This window comes from Callorhinus ursinus, unplaced genomic scaffold (assembly GCF_003265705.2).
Source record: "Callorhinus ursinus isolate GAN/ISIS: 27379988/994484 unplaced genomic scaffold, GSC_fseal_2.0 scaffold9, whole genome shotgun sequence".
Lineage (NCBI taxonomy): Eukaryota > Metazoa > Chordata > Mammalia > Carnivora > Otariidae > Callorhinus > Callorhinus ursinus.
In genome coordinates this window covers 24,410,819-24,431,843 of record NW_027397071.1, presented here as the reverse complement: position 1 = coordinate 24,431,843, position 21,025 = coordinate 24,410,819, and the positions used below count along the sequence as shown (strand labels likewise).

General features: G+C 37.5%; 1 protein-coding gene across 11 annotated transcripts in view; it reads left to right on the top strand.

Annotated features, from left to right (window-relative positions):
* The window catches only part of BTBD8 (BTB domain containing 8), a 113,269-nt gene that overhangs the window by 17,241 nt on the left and 75,003 nt on the right, over positions 1–21,025 (top strand). For 6 of the 11 annotated variants that reach the window (XM_073896308.1, XM_073896306.1, XM_073896310.1 and 3 more), the window contains 2 exons: positions 7,369–7,604; positions 12,395–12,512. The exons of 1 other annotated variant lie outside the window; for it this stretch is intronic. In XM_073896308.1, coding sequence (XP_073752409.1) covers positions 7,369–7,604; positions 12,395–12,512 — 354 coding nt within the window. Of the gene's footprint in view, positions 1–7,368; positions 7,605–7,722; positions 7,763–12,394; positions 12,513–21,025 lie in introns of those variants that run through there. 4 more of the 11 variants (XM_073896312.1, XM_073896313.1, XM_073896314.1 and 1 more) reach the window with 4 other exon arrangements.

Genomic DNA, 21,025 nt, shown 5'->3' with positions numbered 1-21,025 from the left:
TTTAAAGGAGGGGACTCCTGGCTCTCCCAGAGTTCTGCCTGTGAATTTTAAAGTTCCAGGTGTTAAGCCCTACTGATTGTTAAGTCCATATGGTTTTCAAAGCCAAATGTTATGGGGATTCATCTTTCCCATGTGGTTCCCCCATGGCTGGTGTCTGATCCTCTTCATGCCCATGGCATCCCTCCCTCCCACAGACAGTCCCAAGGGCCGTTGGCTCCTGACAGCATCTCCGCCCTTACTGCCCTTTTTGATGTGGCCTCTTCTCTACATTTAGCTGTGGAGAGTCTGTTCTGCCCGTCTTCACTTCATTTTCTAGGTTATTTACACAGATGTGGGTGTTATCTAGTTGTATCCATGGGAGAGGTATGCTTAAGATCCTCCTACTCCACCATCTTCCCCAGAAGTCAGTCCTTCTCATTTCTCAAAGAAATTCTTGTCAATTTCTCTTGTAATGTAATTCTTGGTAATTAAAATTGCAACATATGTTTCCAATACCATGGCCTCTTGGTTACTTTAATTCTTGTTTCCAGTAATCTTGTTCTGCACACTACCTCACTACCATGTCAAATTTGAAATCATGTCAATAACAATAGACTGCAATCCTCCATAATCTTGATTCCAGACATTTCAACCTCTAACTTCTTCCCATCTCTCTACCTTCCTCCTTTAAAACTCCTGAATCTAATAATTTATTGACTCCCATCAGGACCTGCAATAACTCTTACCAGTTTTATTGTCTCTTATCCTCTTATGTCCTTGTTTCTATCCTTAGTTTAAATTTTTTTTTTGTCTATCATTGTATCACTTCCTTTACACACAACCTTTTCCTTTGTCCCCTCTGAATTTGCCTTGTATGCATGTCAGAACCCCAAACCTTGAATCCAGTTCTTTGACTCCTCCACTCCTGCATTCACACAATTAAATGGCAGGAGAAAAACACATGGTATTTGGTCTCACTTTAAATCATGGCCATGAACCTCAAGTAGGTACTTAGTGCTGACTGTATGCAGTCATATATTTCCCTAGTCCCATTTGCTCTCCTTCTCTCCTAGATTATTTCATACCTCCTTTTTGTTGAACCTTCAGCTGTTCTTCCCCCATCTTCATTCTCACTTGATGACCTTTCTTTATATTTCACTGAGAAAATCAAAGCAATTAGAACTTTCACAAACTGTTCCAACATCTATTCATTTAGTTGCATTTACACCGTATGCTTTGTCTTTTCCCCTGCTACTGTTGATAAACTGTCAGTGCTTCTAAAACCATTCCCTCCACTAAAACCATTTTCACCCTCTTTTCTCCTATTGAGGGACATTGCTCCAGCAGTTTTCACTTTCCCAAAAGAAGTTTCTTTTCTTTTGGATCTTCTCATTGGTATATAAACATGGTGTTTTATTCCCGCTTTAAAAATACCAGAAGCCTTGGGCGCCTGGGTGGCTCAGTTGGTTAAGCGACTGCCTTCGGCTCAGGTCATGATCCTGGAGTCCCTGGATCGAGTTCCGCATCGGGCTCCCTGCTCAGCAGGGAGTCTGCTTCTCCCTCTGACCCTCTTCCCTCTTGTGCTCTCTATCTCTCATTCTCTCTCTCTCAAATAAATAAATAAAATCTTAAAAAAAAATAACAGAAGCCTTTTCTGACCTCATTTCCCTTCCAACTAATACTCTACCAGCTAGTACTCTAATGCTCTGCACCCTTTTATATTAAAGCTCAAGAGTTATCTATTACACTGCCTTCAGTTTCTCTCCTATTCTCAGTCTTTTAAAAAACTGAGATAGAATTCACACACCTTAAAATTCACCCTTCTAAACTGTATAATTCAGTCATTTTAGTATACTTACAGTGTTTTGCAACCACCAGTCTCCAATTCCAGAATATTTTCACCATCCTAAAAAGAAATTCCATGCCCCCAGCAGTCACTTCCCACTCTCTCTTCCCCCAGTTCCTGGCAACCAATAATCTACTTTCTGTCTTTATGGTTTTGCCTATTCTGGGCATTTCATATAAGTAGAATCATATAGTACATGTCCTTTTATGTCCTGCTTTTTAAACTTAGTGTGATATTTTCAAGGTTCATTGATGTCATGGTGTTTATCAGTTCTTCATTTGTTTTCATGGCTGAATATTTCATTGAATGATGGATAAAGAGTCATCACGACCATCCTCAGGTTTGATGATTTGCTAGGACTCAGCATATAGTCATATTCTGGGCTGTGATTTACTACAAAAGAAATAAAGAGAAAAGGAATATGGAGTGAAGTCCACAGGAAACTAGGCACAAACTTCCAAGTCTTCTCCCAGTGGAGTCACACAGGACATGCTTAATTTCCCTAGTAATGAGTTTTGACAACACTTCTGAAATGTTGTCAACCAGGGGAGCTCATTAGAGGCTCTGCCCAGGGTTTTTCCTAGGTGTTTGTCATGTAGGCACCCTGTGTCTATTGTGCATCCATATTCCAGACTCCTGGAAGGAAAGCAGGTGTTAAGCATAAACCATATTATTCGTATAAATAGCTTAGGCACAACGAGCCACCCTTGTCATTTATAGAATGCCAGGAACACTCCTGAAATCATGTTCCCGGATACCAGCCAAGGGCCAACCTTATAATTAAGTCTTTTAAAAGATAGTAAGTAGTCAGGACTGCTGTGTTAAATCTCTTCTGTGCATATGGATATACCATATTTTGTTTATCCATTCATTGGTTGATAGACATTTGGGTTGTTTTGACTTTTTGGCTGTTATGAATAATTCTATGAACATTCATGTACTTATTTTTATGTGAACATATGTTTTCATTTCTCTTGTGTTATATACCTAGAAGTGAAATTGCTGGGTCATATGGTAAACTTTTAAGGAAATGCCAGACTCTTTCAAAGAGGCTACACCATTTTACATTCCTACCAGCATGTATGAAGATTCCAATTTCTCTACATTCTTGACAACACTTGTTATTATGTGTCATTTTGATTATAGTCACCATAGTGGGTGTGAAGTGGTATCTCATTGTGATATTGATTTGTATTTCTCTGGTGGCTATTGATGTTGAATATCTTTGTGTGTGCATATTGGCTATTATATATCTTCTTTGGTAAACTATAGAGTTTCTTTGCCCATTTTAAGTTGGGTCATTTGTCTTTATATTATTGAGATGTATTGTTTATATTTTTAAATTCTTTATATATTTGATATTCTATACATAGTCTCTATATATGAATTTTATTCTGGGGCACCTAGGTGGCTCAGTGGGTTAAGTGTCTGCCTTTGGTTCAGGTTGTGATCCCAGGGTCCTGGGATTGAGCCCTGCATTGGGCTTCCTGCTCCATGGGGAGTCTGCTTCTCTACCCCTACCTCCGCTCGTGTTCTCTCTCATGCGCACACATGCACGTGCTCTCTCTTGTCTCTCAAATAAATAAATATTTTTCAAAAAAGAATTTTATTCTATAGGAAAGGATTTTAAAATTCTTTATATGTTCTAGATACGAGTCTCTTATCGGGTATGTGATTTGCACACGCTTTCTTCCATTCTGTGAATTGTCTTTTAACTTTCTTCATAGTATCTTTGAAAGTACAAAAGTTTATAATTTCTATGATTTTCACTTTATTTCTTTTTTGTTGTTGTTACTTGTACTTTCGGTGTTATGTGTAAAAAACCATTGCCTAATCCAAGGTCATGAAGACTTATACCCATGTATACTTTTTTAGTTCTTACATTTAGATCTTTCACCTATTCTGAATTAATTTTTGTATATATTTTGAGGCTAGTATCCAGCTTTGTTCTTTCATATTTGGATATCCACTTATCTCAGCACCATCTTTTGAAGAGACTATTCTTTTCCTGTTGGATTGTCTGGACACCTCTAAAGGAAAAACACTTTACTGTGTGTCTCCTTTACTTTTTTTTTTTTATTATGTTATGTTAATCACCATACATTACATCATTAGTTTTTGATGTAGTGTTCCATGATTCATTGTTTGCATATAACACCCAGTGCTCCACGCAGAACATGCCCTCTTTAATACCCATCACCAGGCTAACCCATCCCCCCACCCCCTCCCCTCTAGAACCCTCACTTTGTTTCTCAGAGTCCATAGTCTCTCATGGTTCATCTCCACCTCCGATTTTCCCCCCTTCATTTTTCCCTTCCTACTATCTTCTTTTTTTTCTTTTTTTAAACATATAATGTATTATTTGTTTCAGAGGTACAGGTCTGTGATTCATCAGTCTTACACAATTCACAGTGCTCACCATAGTACATACCCTCCCCAATGTCTCCTTTACTTTTACTGTACTCATAGAATAATTCACTTCTGACCCTTCTGGTCACCAAATGTGTGGGAGTTTTCCCCCACACCAAACAATTCTGAGATTCTCCAGATACCAGCTGGGGGTCCTACCCATTTAATTCAATTCTGACACTACCTGGACATATTATTAGATTCCACAGGTTAAGGGTTTAGTCCCATAAGACTGTCCCGAACCCTTTTCAGATGCAGTTGCAAGTCTGGGTTGTTCCCTGTGCTTCTGACCAACCAGCTGTGAATTGAAGGGTCCCATGACTCCTTTCTCAGGTTCAATTAATTTGCTAGGACACAGAACTCACAGAACTCAGGAAAGGATTTTACTTACTAGATTGCCAATTTACTATAAAAGGATGTAACTTTAAGAACAGCCAGATGAAAGAGATGGAAAGGGCAAGTATGTGGGAAGGGGTGTGGAGTTCCCATGCCCTCTCTGGGTGCACCACTCTCCCAGCACCTCCGTGTGTTCACCAACCCAGAGGTTCACTGAATCCCAACTTTTAGGGTTTTTATGGAGGCTTTATTACTTAGGCGTGATGGATGAAATCATTAGCCATTGATGATTAATTCAGACTCTCTTGCCAAGCAGCCCCATCCTTGGGGGCTTTCCAAATGTCACCTAGCTCATTAATGTAAACTCTGCTGTGGTTCAAAGGGCTTGTTATGAATAAGAAGAGCCATCCATTCCACTTCTATTGCTCTGGATTCATTTCAGGAGTTGGGAACAAAGCTAAGCAATATAGCAAAAATGTCCCTATGACTCTTGCATAGGAAATTACGAGTTTTAGGAGATATGTGCCAGGAACAGTGGACAAAGACCAAATATATATTTCATGTTATAAATCACAATATCACCACACTGTTGTCAAAAATTAGTTGCCCATATATGTAGTTCTAGGCACTCAGTTCTGTTGCACTGATCTATATGTTTATCCTCATGCCAGTACCACACAGTGCAGATGACTGTAGCTTTGTAGGAAGCTTAGAATTTGGGAAGTATGAATCTTCCATCTTTGTTCTTTGTCAAGATTGTTTTGACTATTCAGGGTTTCTTGCATTTTTTTTTAAATATTCATTTGAGACAGAGAGAGAGAGAGAGAGAGAGAGAGTAGTCACAGGGGGAGAGACAGAGGGAGAGGGAGAAGCAGGCTCCCTGCTGAGCCAGGAGCTTGATGCAAGACTTGATCCCAGGACACTGGGATCATGACCTGAGCTGAAGGCAGACGCTTAACCATCTGAGCCACCCAGGTACCCCTGGGTCCCTTGCATTTCTCTTTGAATTTGAGGACTGACTTTTCCATTTCTGCAGAAAAGTAGTTGAATTTTGATAGATACTGCATTGAATAGAATCTGTAGAGCAATTCAGAATATTGCCATCTTAATCTTAAATCATCTAGAATGTGTTTCCCTTTATATAATTGCTTGCAGCATTGTTTCATAGCTTTGAATGTATAAGGGTTATGCTTTTTGTGTGAAATATATTCTTAAGTATTTTATTTTTTTGATGTTATTGTAAATGGTACTATTTTCTAATTTCCTTTTAGACTGTTGATTTCTAGTATTTAGAAATACAGTTGATTTTTGCATATTGATCTGGTATCCTGCAACATTGTAGAACATGGAGTTTAACAAATAGGTTTTGGGGTGGGTTTCCAAGGATTTCTATATACAAGTTTGTTATTTGTAAATAGAGATCGCTTTAGTTATTCCTTTCCAATCCAGATGCCTTGCCTAATCCCCTGGCTAGAGCCTCCAGTTAAATGTTGAATAGAAGTAATGAGAACAGGCAGGCATCCTTTCTGATCTTAGAAGGAAAGTTTTCAGTCTTGTACCATCAAATATGTTAACTGTGGGTTTTTCGTAGATGTTCTTTATCAGGTTGAGGACATTCCTTCTACCAAGTTTTTTGAGTGTTTCATCATGACAGGGTGTTGGATTTTGTCAAATGCTTTTTCTGCATCTATTGAGGTGATCATATTGTTTTTGTCCTGTTGATATGGTGTCTTAGTCCTGCTAAGAGGACTAAATTTAAAAGGTTTTATGATGTCTTTGGGCTGCTCTAAAAAAATACTACAGACTGGATGACTTATAAACAACAAAAATTTATTTCTCACAGTTCTGGAGTATGGAAGTCCAAGACCAGAGTGCCAGCATGGTAGGATTCTGGTGAAGACCCTATTCCGGGTTGTAGATGCTGACTTCTCACTGTGCCCTCACATGGTGGAAGGAGGTGAGGGATCTTTTTGGAGCCTCTTTTATAAGGGCACTAATCCCATTCATAAGGGCTCCACCTAAGTAACCTCTCAAAGGCCTCACCTCCCACCTAATACCACACTGGGCTTTAGGTTTCAACATACAAATTTTAAGGGTCTATAAACATTCAGACGATAGCATGTGATGTATAACATTGATTTTCATTTGTTTATCTACCCTTGAATTCCTGAGATAACCCCAGTTGGTCATGGTTTATAATCCTTTTATATGTTGCTAGATTCAGTTTGCTATTACTTTGCTAAGGAATTTTTTTTTCATCTATATTAATAAGAAATATTAGTCTATGGTTTTCTTTTCTTACGGTGTCTTTGTCTGCTTTTGTATCAGGATAGTAATGGCCTCAGAATGAGTTAGGAAGTGTTCTGTTTTCTATTTTTTGGAAAAGTTTGTGAAGGATTGATGTCATTTCTTTAAACATTTGGTAGGTTCACCAGTGAAGCCACCTGTCCTGGATTTATGTTGTAGGAAGTTTTTGATGAGTAATTCAATCTCTGTAGTTGGTATAGGTCTGCTCAGATACTGTTTCTTCTTAAGTCAGGAGGTAGTGTGTGTCTTTCTAAGAATTGTCCATTTTATCTAGGTTATCTAGTTTGATGGCATTGTATATTCCTTTCCAACATTAAAATATTTCATAGACTACTTTTAAAACTTTCTGCTATTTGAGATCTTTTTCCAGTTAGTCCAGATAAAAATGGTTTTAAAATTATATAGTTGTATTATATGAAAGCAGCACTTGGGAAACTAGCTTTTAAGAATCACCAACATTATTTTCATTAATATTTTACATTTTCTTTTAGGATTGTATATTCATCAAACAGAAGCCTAAAAAACTATGAAGAGGAAATTCTTAGGAAAAAGATAGTAGAGAGGGGTATACCACAAAAGAGACATGACTTCAGCTTTGGAAAGTGCACTGACAATGATGGAAGATCATCTGTAGAGTTCTTAGATAAAAAGTCATCTCCTTGTTCTCTTCTGAAGCATGAAGTTCCAGAGGATATCAGTGATGGAGAGGACAATTTAATTTCCACTGGTGAGGCATTTTTTTGGTGGATTTTTATAAATTTTAATGCCATGAAAGTAACTATATTCTAATATAGTTGGAGAAAAACGTACTTCAAAAATCAACTCTACTGATTTCTTTTTTATAGGTAAATGAAATAAAAGTAATTGAAAGTAAATGTAATAAAAGTAAGTGAAAGCAAATTTTTTATGGGTAAGTGAAAGTAATACTATAGTCAACTCCTAGTTTTCCCAAGCAATTGGAGATGGGGTTATTATGAATAAATTCACAGTTCTCCTCTTAAGCCTCCACATGTCATCATCCTTATTCTGATCCACACCAACAGAAGCTTTAGCGGACTATAGATTCAGTTCTGTTATAACACAATATATGTATTACTTAAAAACAACATGCAGCATAAAAATCATTATATTTTGTCATGACACAAAAAAATTACAATTTTGTTGTGACACGTTTTAAAAAGATAGAAACCTAATGAAAATGGCATGGTTTTACATATGTTGAATTGTTAAGAAATACCTAAATACTACAATAAATATGGTAATTGACCTTGAAAAAGAACTTAAATTTGTTTGTGGAGGTGGGTGTCAGAAGGGTTGCAGCTTGTGAACTATTGTGAATTGGCAGAAGGAGGATGTTCAGGACATAGGAATAAGTATAGATAGATATAAGTATAGATGATATAGAGATACAGTAATGGTAGATATTCTAACAGGAAACTTGAGATCTCTGGTCTATTTATTATTTACAGAGCATCTTAGTTAAAGTTCCCAACCTCCAGTCCCCAAAAGGTTCAGTGGTGAGGGCCTGATGTTACCCTGCATGTAAAGTGGGATTGCACCATAAGAGAGGAACGCCAAAATTAGGAGACTTTCATAGGCTGCTGGCAGATCTGATAGAGATAGAGAGAGGGAAATAGAGTAGGAGGGAGGGGGCTTTACTTTGGAAGGTAAATAAATCTCCCCTGGTAAAGAGAGAGGAAGGTAGCTTCACCACCCTGGAGTATAGGGAAGTGGTTTTGAGGGGAAGAAAATCTGTAAATATTTCTGGAACCTCGCAGTATCTCTAGCTTCCAAGGCATGTTTGTTCTTTAATCATTCTTTGTCCAGATTTTCCAGCGCTCTGCCCAGAAAGTATGCTCTGCCTCAGACCATACAGAAACACGAAATATTCATAGAAAACGGTCTCTTAACAGTTGGTTATCTGAAATCAGATGGAAATTTGTAACACCAGCTATGGAAGATGTAGGTCATAACATGTAGTGAACTGAGGTATCTGGTAGATGTTTAAGGTGTTTGTGTATGTTTTATATGTTCTTACATGGTTCCGTTCAGGTGGGTGCAGTTTTTTTTTGCAGTGCCCTAGGATTTCTTGTGAATGAGCTGCAAGGAAGTGAAATGCACGTAAGCAAGTGAAAATTTCACATCATGTTCAAATGGTTCCCTAATATATCAGTTGTGTTAGATCAAACTGATATTTTCAACACAAGCATTGTAGCAGAATTGAATGTATATGAAAGTATCTGTTAACTGAAACATTTTATTATTGATATTTAGTACAACAATAATAATGACCAAACTGACTTAAGCCCACTTAGAATCCTTGTATGTATGTTAACAACATCTAACTATGGTGAATGAATGAATGGATGTCTCTTCTAAGCTTTGAGGTAGATCCATTCATATAGTTTATCTCATTTGGTCTCAGATAACTCTAAGAAGTGGCTGTAGGCTGATTTTTACAGATGAGAACTCTAAGTATAAGGGACTTTATCAAGGCCACACAGATATAGCAGCCGGCCGAGCTGATATTTAGTACCCATTTTTCCTGTCTCTCATCTAGAGTTCTGCCACAGTCCCACAGCATCCCATTAAAGTGGCCAAACACATTGCGGATGTAAGTGAAAAGAGCTCATTTACCCCTCAACCCCCTGTCTTTTAACTACTTCCTCATTCCCCCATGGAAAACCCCCATGTTTACCAGTTTAGCAGATGCTTGTTGTCTGAATCTTACTAACTTCTTCGTAAGCTTTCCTACTGTTAATGTCATCTTCCTTGAAACTTCCTGTGTTCTATGACCCTGTGCTCCCCAATGATACATAACCCCCTAGAGGGCAAACACATATGGAATGATTCTGTACTCCAGGCACAAGGGATACAAAGTGAATGGTATTTACATCCATCAGGTCCTACACACAACAGGAAGTTAGCGCCTTATTTAAGTAATCTCTACACCCAACATTGGGCTTGGACACATAACCCTAAAATCAAGAGTCTCATGCTTCTCCAACTGAGCCAGCCAGGTGCCCCTCTCTTAAATATTTTAAATACTTCTCTTCTTTATCCTCCTACCATTTCTTAATTTCAGGTCTTTGCAATTCTTCTTGAGCATCTGCACCCCAGCTAGTTGCCAGGCCTCTCATTGTGCCACCCTCCATTTATACTGTGTAGAACAATATTTGTTAACTGCAGGTCTGATCACAGCACTCCCCTTATTAAAATTCTTCAATTGTTCCCCATAGCCTTAATATAAATCCCAGGTTCTTTCCAGTGACATAAGGAAATTTGTGAACTGGCTCTTGCCTAGAACTCTGCTGCTTCTTCTCTTCACAATGCCCTCCCACCCTTTGAGCCCTAGTCTTACTGAATTATTTGGCGTTTCCCCCAAAGAACTGTATTCTTGCACTTGGCTATTTGTTCCTGGAAGGCCATTCTAATTATCACATATTTTTTAAAGATTTTATTTTTAAGTAATCTCTACACTCAGCATGGGTCTTGAACTCACAACCCCAAGATCAAGAATCACATGCTCTGCTGACTGAGCCAGCCAGGTGCCCCCTAATTATCACATCTTTAAACGGAATATTGATTTTGCATTAGGTTTTGAATGTTTAAGAGTGAACAAAACAGAGTTCCTGTCGTGCAGTCTAGGAGGAGATATAGTCAGATGGATTATGCACAGAGTGTGATGAGGACACAGATAAGACACATTTTACCTGGACTTAGCATCCAGAGAAAGCTACATGAAGGGGGTGATGTCTGAGTTGAATCTCAGGGAAAAAAGCAGGAGTTAACCAGGCAAAAAGAATTTAGGGGAGAAGTATTCCAGGCAAAGGAAACAACATGCTTAGAGGCAGAGAGAGCTCAGGCACATAGCAAATTTTAAAGACTGGAAATAGTTTATTGTGGGATTAGGGTGGAGTAGGGGACAAGAATGGTTACAGTGAGAGATGAGCCTGGAGATATAAGCAGAAGCCAGATTATTGCAAGCCTTATATAAAGGATGACCTTATTTCTTATTGTCCAAATTGGGATACTTTAGAAAGAGTGAAAAGTGCAGAATTATTATTGTGGTCAATAATTATTCTGGGGCAACAGGCATTAACTGGGACTGTCCCAGGCAAACCAAGACATGTGGTCACCTTCCTTATAAGCCATTTTGGTGACTTGGGGTGGTACTATTTGGCAGGCTTCTGGAGTATAAGCAGAACAAGATTAGGGTAAAGTGGAATGATGACTTCAGCTTGAGGAACATTGAGTTTGGGATTTCTCTGACTGTGGGTTTTTTCTTCGACCACTTCTGACACCAAAATGTGTGTGTGTTTTTTCCCTCACACCAACTAATTCTCCAATACCAATTGGGTATCCAGCAATTCAATTCTGACGCTAAGGTTTATTCTGTTATGCAGGGTAATAGTCATGTGCACAGTCTTCCCCCTGTCAGCCTGCCTTGGACAGCTGTGGCCCTCCAGGCTCGGAGAGCTCAGGCTAGTCCCCAGCCACCTGCAAAGTGAGGAGCTGGATGTTGTGGGGCCTGGTAAACCATTGTAAGACCGGCTTTTACTATTTAAAAAAATGGAGAGAGCCATATGGTTTTGAACTGAGATGGCTCATGATTTGAATTACATTTTTAAAACATGCCTCTGTTGGGCTTGAGCGTTGTAGATGTGTTGGGAAGTTATTGCAGAGATCTAGGTGCAAGATGATAGTGGCTTGGACTGGGGTGGTAGCCATGGAGATACTGGGTCATGGTTGGATTCTGGATCTCTCTTGATATTAAAGCCAGTGATGACATTGTGGTTTATAAATACAGAAATTTATAAATTTGTAAATTTGGTTGGTGGGAATCTGTCCCCAGTGACGGATTCTCACCAGGTGTATTGACTAAAGTTTCTGGACTAACAAAGCTATGATATACAGTGTAGTAATTTTTAAAAATATAAACATGTTTTATATTTCACTTCTCACTTTCTGAATGGTGAATGTTTTGAAGTAGAGATACTTTTAAAAATATTTATTTTCTTTATTTTTCTATACTGTATATAGTACTAAACTCATAGTAAGTGCTCCATAAATCCCATTAATTTTAGTTGAATATATATTGGCTCAAATGTCATTTTCATTTTCACCAAAAACTCAGGAACAGGAATAGGAAGGTAATGAAAAAGGGTATCAAAATTGGAAAATTTTCTAACTTCCTATGTCAGATATTCATTCAGTGGCTTCAGTTTTGGTGTATAATTTTGTGATAATATTACCTATATTTAACTATAAATCTGTATTGTGAAAGGTATATTTATATTTAAATTAAGTTGAAATTTATTTTTCAAAGCAAGATAGAGATGATTTTAATATTGTTTTATTTTAAATTTACTAGTTAAATATTGTAGTTACTATTGCTCTCTTTTAGTAGCTAATCAAGATAACTATGTGGAAAAACCTTTAGTAATATTAAAACACAAAATTTTGGATATTTATAATAAAGAAACTATTTTTTAGTTTTGTTTTTCTCTTTTAAAGATAATTATGACTTGGATCCTGCATCTGAATTAGGAGAAGATTTATTGAAACTTTACGTGAAACATTATTGCCCAGATATTGATATTTATGTTGATGGAAAAAGTTTTAAAGCTCACAGGTAAATAGGCACTTGACTGGTTTGGTGTCTTGGTTGTGAAAGAAAAGTTTAAAAGGGTGGCTGTCTCTTCCTAGCACGGTGGTTTTCAAGCTCTGATTCACAAAAGTCACAGGGGTTTCATGGTGATGCCTCAGGGGACCTGTGACAGGGGAAGGGGTTGGACATCAGGCAGGGTTTTCTGCCTACAGGTTCAGTCAGGCTCACATGCCCGCTTCCAGACATGTGCACATGTTTCAACCAGAGCAGATCTCTGCTTTGTATTGGGCTTGAACCTAAGATTTCATTAGAAGAAAATATTCTGTTGCTAAAATAGGTTTGAAAGCCACTGTCACAGAAAATATAATTAAATGCAGTTTTTAATTTCACAGGCATTATAGTATTAGAAATGATTATTTCTACATGAATGACATGTATTTTCTCTGGATGCATTTTGGCTCAAAGTCTTTGATTCAGAATAGATATTCTTATGAATAGCATTGATTAGAAGCCTTAATATTTCAATGTACTTTTTAAAAACCATTATTATGCTTTAGAATTGGGTTGCTTAGACATTCTAGGCTTTTAGATTTCAAATTAAAGCCTGCTTTTTTTTTGCAAGTAACCAAAATCTGTTTCAAAGAAGAAAAAATTTTAATAAATACAGATTTTCTTTTGGAACTCAAGGGAAAGAACTACAGCTGGGCCTCACAATGGACAAGAAATGGAACCAGAAGACCGAGGAACCCAGTGTTTTTCCTCCCTCTCTTTGTGTTTCAAATCGAATGTTGATAAGTTATTCTCGTGCTCCTGAAGAGGAAAAACCAGGTTATTTGCAATGGCAAGAACCAGTCTTATAGGTTCAAGGGTACACAATCTTAGTGAAATTAGCAATGGGTTTAGATTACAGGAATCTACCATGCCAACACTAGTGATATTTGTGCTCTCAAAAATCATATTGGCTTTGCCAGTTAATTGACAGCAGTACATTGCTAAACTCTAGGATTACTAGTTTCAATCAGACTATTTACCATTCAGAATTTGAGTTTTTCTCTTGGGAACATGTATTTTGTAATTATAAGTACATATGCACATTTTTTCTAATTTTTATGAACTATGTATTACATATAGTAAAATACAGTGTGTAATACAGATTTATTAATATATATTCCATATCATGGATATATATTTCCCAAATCGTGTGTATGTGTGTTTCTTTGCTTCTTTGATTCTTTTTTGGGGGGCAATGCAATTTTATTTTATAAATTAATTTTATTTTGTGTTCCAGTTTTTCTTGAAACCACAGGGGCATCATACCAAAGTTTTACTTATAGAGCCCTAAGGTTATTGTCATACAGGGAAAGCAAGACCTTGTGATCATTTGCAGTATATCCTCAAACAGTGTCTATATTTGGCCTCTCTGTGTGCTGCCTGACAGTGGACTATGTTTTAGGAGCTGGATCTAGAATATTAGGTTTGTATTCCAGGAGAGTTCTTGCTCACATGTCTGGTTTATTTTGTTCACCTAGCAATAAAAAATAAGTATATATTAACTAGAAAGGTAATTTCCTGAGCATATATTCTAAGAAGACCTGTCTTAAGTTTTTCTACTTTGTTAGTACACTTATATGAGTTACAATGGCAAAATCTAAATCTCAAGATTATCTTCCTAGTCCAAACTTGAATAACTCTGTTTAGTACATAATAATTTTACTATTCAATTTAAGGAATATCTTGCCAGTAGTTCAGAAGACATACATTCATGTCATGTAGTTTAGAGCTCAGCATCAGAACTTTCTGAATTACTTCTTGTTCTAAATGATCAATGTCAGCATTTATCCTAGTGATGTGGCTAAAAATCCATTTGTGATATGGCTGTTTTAATTTTTAAATTATATGGACTCATCTATTGAAAGATCAATGCAAGTACTCATAAATACCAGAATTTATGATCAGAATTACATTCCCATTAGGGCTCTATTTTATAAGCACTTAGTTTGCTAGCTTAATATGTCCAAATTGCTGTGGTAATGAGGTAGTTTCTTCTTTTCTTGAGTCCTGTCTTTCTGTCATGCTCTCTCTTCATAAACATCCCTGATACCTGGTTCTTCCAAGATTATGTCTCCAGTTGCTAGTTGCTCTATCCAGTCTTTATCTTGATTTCCAGCTTAATGCCTGGAGTCCTTGATATGCTGCAGTACAGTCTTGATGTCAGTCACTTGCTTGTGGTGGCACAATTAGACCAAAGAAGTTATTTTATAACAGAGTGGTTAAGAGTGTGTGAACTGTGTGTGGAGCCTTTCTGCCTGGGTTTGAATTCTAGCCCTACCATCTTTTAGCTCTGTGAATTTGGGCAATTTAACCATTCTGTGCTTTAACATCCTTATCAAACATGAATATTCTCAAAGTACTCATCTCACAGGGTGATTATGAGGATTAAATTACTTTAAAGGACTATATAGGTGTTTGCTATAATCATCTAGGCAATAGGCCTTTGATAACAAGCTTTTGTATAGTTGGTAGTAACAACCTGTAATCACTTATGTGGGGCAAGCAGAGAAATGTGGTTTGAATCACTTGCGTTTCCCCCCAATCCAAGGATGGGACAGCGGTATGCCTCCAGGTAAAGTCACATTTACTTTACTCTTCTCCATCTACATAGGCCTTTTCCCCTCTGAAGCATATTCTTCACTCTTCCCACATCTTTGTCCTTGTCTGTCTCCAATACTTCTACTCAAAGGAGAAATGAAGAGCACTCTTTTTGTTTGAGGGGAGGGGGGTTATAATAAAAGGAGGACCCCTTAGAGTTCATTGATCCTGTTGTTAGTTATGTTACTCCTTTTCTGAGTATTGCTTCCTGGAACACTACTATACAATACCCTCTTTTGTAGACCTCTGTAACATGACTTTCCTGCCTGAATTGCTCTCAATCACCAGATGAATACCATCTGGATATTGTACATTTCAGTTTTCCTTTATTTCCTCTTGTCATCTTCAGCCTACTCCTAAGTTTGTACCTGGTGCAGTCTATTGCGGATCTCACATTTTATGGCATTATTTATTATTGTAGTGTTTCCTGAGAGAAATTGTGAATCTGTTAAATTTTTAAGATAGTCTGTTTGTTGTACTTCTGTGTTCCATAATTAAGATTTTTGGGGGGCTGCTTTATTGAAAAAGCATGGCAGTGATTCCTGATTTTAGCTTTCACAATCTGATAGCCTTTCCAAAATACCTTTCTTTTTTTCTTCTTTCTAAAATACCTTTCATTTCAGTGCCTGATATTATACTATTAGGCTTTCATTCATTAAGTTAAAGTGTTCAACTCCCCTTTAAAATGTAGTTTTTTTCTGAATATTTAGCAAATTGACACTCAGGACGTCAATGTTCTAGTTTGTGCCATAGTATTAATCAGTTATATGTTCAGCTGAAAGCTTTTTCAGAAGTGTATAGTTTAGTAATTCAGAAGTCAGTCTTTCTGGGTTTAGATTCTGACTCCACTGTTTATGGAATCGTTGAGAAGTTGCTTAATGTCTTCAAGTCTCAATTTCTTTATCTATGAAAAGAATAATAGTAATTATAGCATAGGATGGCTGTGAGGATTGAATCAGGTAATGCACACAAAACACAATAGCTGGCATGCTATAAGCTTTCAATAAATGTTAGTTGCTATAAATATGTATTAGCTATCTGGAAGAGAGACACATTGTTACCTGTTGTACCTGATTTTATAGTGGAGTTTCGCAAACTATGGCTCAAATCTGGTCACTGCCCTGTTTTTATATAAAACAACAAAAAGACAAGCATATGCAACAGTAACCTGTAAAGCCTGATATTTATATCTGATATTTATTATCTGTCCCTTTATAGAAAAAGTTTGCTCTCTTACTCGGGATTTGCCAGGAAGCCTTAATGAAATATCATGATAATAAAATTCCAAATTACCATGCAATAAAGTGAGTCACTACCATCTTAGTATTAATTACTTTGTTAATGATGAATGGTCAACCCTGTTCACATTGTGAGGTTTGATGTAATAATAGAGGGGAAAGAGATAAAATTCCTTGGTGCCACAGGTCTTTGAGAGATGTCACAGTGGGGAACCAAAGCTGAAGGCTGTGGGTGCCTGAAAGGAAACAAACCACCTGCAGTAAAAGCTCCTTAACGGAACTTGACTAAAACTGCTCTTCAGATATTCTCTATAGAACATGCTGACAGCACAGTAGGCAGAACTGTCAAAGCTTAGGAGGCCCTTCTCTAGTGTACTTACACTTCTCCTGTCCTGTCATTGAGTTTGTGTCTTCCAAAGGTCACTTGGGTTGTTCCCAAACCTATTTAATGCCATTTAACTTATTTTCACAGCATAACTCAATGAAATATCAAATAAACCAATGATACAAGAAGCATGAAAGAGATATTGTGGGGTGCCTGGGTAACACAGTTAAGTGTCTGACTCTTCGTTTTGGCTTGGGTCATGATCAAGCCAAGTCAGGCTTCACATGCAGCAGGGAATCTGCTTGAGATTCTCTTTCCCTCTCCCGCTCATGCTCTCTCTCTCTCAAATAGGTAAATCTTTAAAAAAATTACTTAAAAAAAAAGTTATTCCAGTGGAAACTAAAGTGATGGGAAGATCTAATAAAAAAGGCACACTTTAAAAAATTGCTATTGAATTTAGTATAGATGAACAATATAAAAGTTTGAGGGGAAATTATAAAAATCTAAAATGATTCTATACTTCATTTGCTTCACAAAAGTTTTAGATTTCATTCTTCATTTTAGAGAAATCTGAATTAGAAATTATAGGTGTGTATATGTATATGTAGCTTTTGTGAGAAATAAGAGGCTTTAGTCAGTGAACTCACATTAAAAAAGGGATTGGCCTTACGGTGAAAGATTGTGAATGAATGCATATGTGTTGTGTTTTTTTTTTTTTAATAATTGACAGGTGTTTTATTGGATATGGTTTTTAGAAGTGGGAGAAACGTTCTAACTGGTCTTCAGGTACGTTTGTCAATGATTGGTTGGCTGCAAGCGAGCAAGTAAACAGTTTGGAGAATTTCAAAAGAGAAAGGATTGTTCAGTGTTGGGGTAGAGAGTTTTTTTTGAGACTGCTTATTCCCTGCAAGAAGTTAGGGTCATTATCAAGTGGATATTGGTAGTGTTCTCCCCATAAAGAGTATAGAAGTTTTTTAGCATACTTCCACCTATATAATTTGGAATTTCTGGAGTTGTTTTAATTTTCAGTAAAATGATTTTTTTAACTGAAGTATAGTTGACATATAATATTAGTTTCAATGCATAACAGTGATTTGACAATTTATACATTATGCAATGTTCACCACAATAAGTATAGTTACCACTGTCCCCATACACAGTTATTACAATATTACTGACTCTATTTCCTTTGCTGTCCTTTTCCATATTTATTTTTTTTAAAGATTTTATTTATTTGACAGAGACATAGTGAGAGAGGGAACACAAGCAGGGGGAGTTGGAGAGGGAGAAGCAGCCTTCCTGCCCAGCAGGGAGCCTGATGTGGGGCTCGATTCCAGGACCCTGGAACCATGACCTGAGCCGAAGGCAGACGCTTAACAATTGAGCCACCCAAGTGCCCCTCCATATTTATTTTTAAGTTATTATGATTATGATATACACAAATAATTTTTTAAATTCTCAATTTTTTTGATTAACCAAAAACTATCAGTTCTAAAGAGGGCATCCATTACACTTTGCAAATAATTTTTTAACTTAGGAAAGGCTAATCTTATGAAAGCTATAATCAATGGATGTCAAAATGGCTGTCTTAAGAAAAAGCTCTTAAAATTTATGTTCTCTAAGATGTTTGCAAAGAAGTACAATGGGTATAGTCACAACTCTAAAAAGTTTGGATTCACTACCCTGGGTTTAACCTTTATTTAGTTATATAGAATTAAAAGTTTAAAAAGTATTCTTGGAGCAAGAGTATTTAAAAAAAAACAAAAAACCAAAAAAACAGTCCTAGTAAAAATTCCTTCTTTAGAGCTTCTCTGAGTAATCCAGGCCATTATTCTGCCTGGAGTAGTGAATCTAGTTCAGCTAACATCAGGAAGTATTGAATAGCAAGCAGTGTACTAAAGCAAGAGCAAGGGCGAAATTAGGGCATCTTGACAGAGCCAGAAGCAGCCTTGTCAGTTGAGATTAAATTTAATCGAAAGGAGAAAATGGTTTTTGGCATATTGAAAAATGAAAAATCTGGCAAAGATTTTTAATACACCATGCCATTTACAGCACTTTTTTTTTAATGTGGGCTCCACGCCCAGCGTAGAGCCCAACATGGGGCTTGAACTCACAACCCTGAGATCAAGACCTGAGCTGAGATCCAGAGTCAGATGCTTAACTGACTGAGCCACCCAGGTGCCCTCCACAGCATTATTTTTTTTAAACTGAGGCTTGTATCCTTATTAAGTAGGAATGTTTTCTAAGTTTCTGTCCTAAAGTCAGGGCAATTATTTAAGTCTCAGATGCTTTTAATCTTACTTAAATGGAAATAGCATGCTGTGTTAGTGCAAATCTTCAGAGAAGCAGACATGAGGATGGGGGTTAGACTTGCAAGAAATGTGTTAGGGTAAACGCATGTGAGAGAACATGGAAAGGAATCCAGAGGTGACTGAAGGAGCTGTCAAACTGCAGTGTTGATCTGACCGTGATGGAAGGAGAAGGGGAAAGAAGGAAGCTTGAGTAGGGGAGAAGACCGTGATGGAAGGAGAAGGGGAAAGAAGGAAGCTTGAGTAGGGGGAGAAGACTGTGATGGAAGGAGAGGGGGAAAGAAGGAAGCTTGAGTAAGGGAGAAGACCGTGATGGAAGGAGAAGGGGAAAGAAGGAAGCTTGAGTAAGGGAGAAGACCGTGATGGAAGGAGAAGGGGAAAGAAGGAAGCTTGCACTTGCAGCTTCTTAGGCTGCAGTGCAGTTCTGAGGAAAATCAGCAGATTGTTAGAAAGTCCCCAGGCCAAAGTCACCCATCAGAAAAGGCCCTGTCTCTCTGAAATAGGCCTGCCTAGTGTCCCTGATGTGCTCATCACTGGCAGGGAACAGCCTGTGAGAAAGTGGCCTTGGGACCCATGTGGTACTGAATGCAGAGTGTTCTGCTGGGGCCACTGGTCAGTTACACAGTCAAAGATCAGAGGCTGCCACACTTGGAAGTTATGACATGCTATATATTTATACAGGCATACCTCCTTCTATTGCATTTGGCTTTATTGTGCTTTGTAGATAGTATGGTTTTTGTTGTTGTTATTGTTGTTTTTTTACAAATTGAGGGTTCATGGTAACCCTGCAGCCAACAAGTCTATCAGTGCCACTTTACCAACTGCATTTGCTGACTTCATGTCTCTGTGTCACAGTTTGATAATTTTTGCAATATTTCAAATTTTTTTCTTTATTATATTTGTTGTGGTGACCTATGATCAGTGATCTTTGATGTTATTATTGTAATTGTCCTGGGGTGCCATGAACTGCACCCATATAACATGGCCAACTTAATTGATACGTGTTATGTTTGTTCTGACTTCTTTCCCAATCAGCCATTCCCTCGTCTTTCTCCCTCTCCTCAGGCTTCGCTATTCCCTGAGACACAACAGTATTGAAATGAGGCCAGTTAATAACCCTACAATGGACTCTAAGTATTCAAGTGAAGGGAAGAGTTGCACATCTCTCACTTTAAATCAAAAGCTAGAAGTAATTAAGCTTAGTTAGGAAGGCATGCTGAAAGCCAAGACAGGCTGAAAGCTAGGCCTCTTGTGCCAAACACTTAGCCAAGTTGTGAATGCCAAGGAAAAGTTCTTGAAGGAAATTAAAAGTACTACTTCAGTGAACAAACAAATGTTAAGCAAAACAGTCTTATTTTTGATATGAAGAAAGTTTTAGTGGTCTGGATGGAAGCTCAAACCAGCCATCACATTCCCTTAAGCCAAAGCCTAATTCAGAGCAAGGCCCTAACTTTCTTCAGTTCTGTGAAGACTAAAAGAGGCGAGGAAGCTGCAGAAGAAAATTTTGAAGCAAGCAAAGGTTGGTTCATAAGGTTGAAAGAAAGAAATTGCCTTCATAACATAAAAGTGCAAGGTGAAGCACCAGGTGCCGATGTAGAAGCTGCAGCAAGTTATACAGAAGATCTAGCTAAGATAATTCATGAAGGTGGCTACACTAAACCACAGATTTTATTCTATTGGAAGAAGATGCAATCATATTTGCAAATGACATACCTGATAAAGGGTTAGTATCCAAAATCTATAAAGAACTTATCAAATTCAACTCCAAAAAAACCCCCAAATAATCCAGTTAAGAAACGGGCAGAAGACATAAATCGGCATTTTTCCAAAGACACAGATGGCTAACAGACACATAAAAAGGTGCTCAACGTCACTCATCATCAGGGAAATACAAATCAAAACTACAATGAGATACCACTTCATACCTGTCAGAATGGCTAAAATTAACAGTACAGGAAACAGCAGATGTTGGTGAAGATGCAGAGAAGGGGAAACACTTGGTCAAAATGCAAACTG